This window comes from Volvox carteri (assembly GCF_000143455.1).
Source record: "Volvox carteri f. nagariensis unplaced genomic scaffold VOLCAscaffold_96, whole genome shotgun sequence".
Classification (NCBI taxonomy): domain Eukaryota; kingdom Viridiplantae; phylum Chlorophyta; class Chlorophyceae; order Chlamydomonadales; family Volvocaceae; genus Volvox; species Volvox carteri.
Window position 1 is genome coordinate 140,925 of NW_003307639.1, and position 2,419 is coordinate 143,343.

The window sequence follows — 2,419 nt, forward strand, 5'->3', positions numbered from 1 at the left end:
GGCGGCAGCAGCCGTCGCCAGGGCGCTAGCAGTCGCTGGGTATAATGGCCCTCCGCCGCCGCCACCGCCATCGCCACCAACACCAACACCAACACCGCCAGCCGAGCCGCTTCCCCCCGAACCAAATTGCTGCAAGGCAAACACGGGTGACTCTGGGCACGGCTGCGAGGGCGGCCTCGATACGCCTGCATGGCTTGAGCCGCCGCTGGCCGTGCGGCTGCTGTTCCGAGAGTGGTCGCGTCGCTGCAGCATTGCAGGGGACCCCGCCACCCCCATAGTCCCCACAGGTGGCGGCGGCGGCAACACCATCATGGCCTGGCTGTCGTAGTTCAGCTCAGTCCAAGTCATATCGAAATCGCCGCCGCCGCCGGCGCCACCACCGCCACCGCCGCCGCCAGCTATTGCTGACGCGACAGAACGCCACATGGCCCCCGCTGAACCCGTCACAAGGTCGCCCCCGCCAGCGGCGCCAGTGGCTGCACCCCCGTGAAGGGGGCTGTTACTGACTGGGACGGAGAAGTACATGCTACTGCTCCCCGACGCCGCGGTGCTGCCGGCGCTCGTCCCTTGTGTGTCGGTGCTCATGCCGCGGGTGTGCATGGCGGCCGGGGGAACTGTGCCGTGTGAACCAGGAGCTAGCGGCGGCAACCCCGGCGGTGATGATGATGGTGCTACAGGTGCCTGGATATTCATCAAAAATGGTGATGCGCACCTATTTTCATCAAGTAATAGTCAAGGCAGGAAGGAAAAGGCATAAAAAGATGCATTCCGAGTATGTAGTACTGAATCCGCAAACCCTAAGTTCCGGCCAGTCCTCCCTTCAGCCATCTACTTCAGCCTCTTGGCCTCTCCCGACCTCTCGGCCAGAAGCACTGTCATCAGACAGACAGACAGACAGACAGACAGACACACGCAGCCACTGGTCGCCTGCACGCACCTTGTTCCCCATGTCGAAGGTCAGCTCGTACATCGCCGCCAGTGTCGCCCTGTGCATGTTCCACCAGGCCTGGCCTTGAGACTGCTCCGTGAACATCTTGCGATTGAAGCGAACCTTGACCAGCCGAACCGGGCCGCCTTTTTGTGCCGGTGGCTTCAACGTGATGTAGACGCCCTATTCAGCAGTTCGTCAGCAGTTCGCCATGCATGTGGTGGTATGGGGTAAGTGGATGGGGTATGTGGTGCTAAGCAATTATGGGGCGAGCAGGTAGCCATTGAGACGCGTGAAGGCTGCGGGGTGGCATCCTTTTCCCTCGCATGCGTGTGTGTGGATGGATAGAAGTGGATTCGAGCAGTGGTTACTCAACACACAGCCACATCCCGCTGGTACGCCTCCGACCAACCCGCAGCGAGCCCAGGCAGCATGCGGGTGCCAGTGTCACCTGGCCTTGCAAACCATACACGGCGCCACACACCTATGCATGGTGGTGGAAGATGCAGCATGTCCACTGCCTCCAATCCTACCGAGCTGTCATGGACTCCCGAGCAACCAGCCAACCGACAGACCGACAGACCGACCAGCAACTAATCCGCGCTCCCCACCAAGGGCACCCTCCAAGGCCTCCTACCGGCGCATACTGGAACTGCACACCCTCCGGTGGCAGCGTGTCCGCCGCAAGCGCCAAGGGAACATTGTAGCCCGATGATGATGACGCGTGCTGCTCTGTGCCGCCTGCCCCGCCTGCCATCGTGTTGCCATGTCCAGGCATACCTCCGCCAGGGACACCACTGCCGCTACCGTTGCCACTGCCACTGCCACCGCCACTGCCACCACTCGCGCTGCTTCCGCCAGGCGGCTGCTCTTCAACCACCATTTCGTGATGCATCGTGTTCGCCCACTCCACAAACGCGTTTCGCCGCCGCCAGATCGGGGCCCCGGCCCCCCCCCCCGCCCCGGGCCCCACCCTTGCCCCCGCCCCCGCCAACACCAGCGGAGGCGGCAGCAGCGGCCAGGCTGCCGTTTGCTTCCTGCACGGCGGGGAAAGCTGGTACGGGCCCAGACGCCGGCCCCGCAGCGCTCTCCAAGCACCCACTGCCCTCACCACTGGTAGACGAAGGGTAGGAGGTCTCGGAGGTGGGGCGGACCAGGCCGTCTTTGGTCGGAGATGGAATGGAACTTAGAGACGGCTCGTTCGAGTACTGTGGCTGTGGGATAAAGAAGAATGGGCGCGGGACAAGAACAACGGGCCATGAAATCAGCATTAGCCGTCAAATGGTTACAGTCTATACACTCTGTCAATATCGCTGCAACGGTATGCGACGGGTACGGTACGACAGCTAGTGAGGCAACGAGAGAAGGTAACCGTCGCGCAGTGCTTTAGCTCACCTCGTATGGGACATGGCCAATGTGGTTTGGAGGACTGCAGCCCGCCGCTGGTGCCTGCTGCTGGGGCTGCTGGGGCTGCGTGGGCGTCATCGTCAG

General features: G+C 62.6%; 1 protein-coding gene across 1 annotated transcript in view; it reads right to left on the reverse strand.

Moving 5' to 3' along the window:
- The window catches only part of VOLCADRAFT_108172 (uncharacterized protein), a gene marked incomplete at its 3' end in the record, with an annotated part of 11,250 nt that overhangs the window by 1,215 nt on the left and 7,616 nt on the right, over nt 1-2,419 (reverse strand). Inside the window, exons 11-13 of the mRNA XM_002958502.1 lie at nt 2,040-2,142; nt 1,566-1,965; nt 938-1,111 (exon numbers count right to left, since the gene is read on the reverse strand). Coding sequence (XP_002958548.1) covers nt 938-1,111; nt 1,566-1,965; nt 2,040-2,142 — 677 coding nt within the window. The remainder of the gene's footprint in view (nt 1-937; nt 1,112-1,565; nt 1,966-2,039; nt 2,143-2,419) is intronic.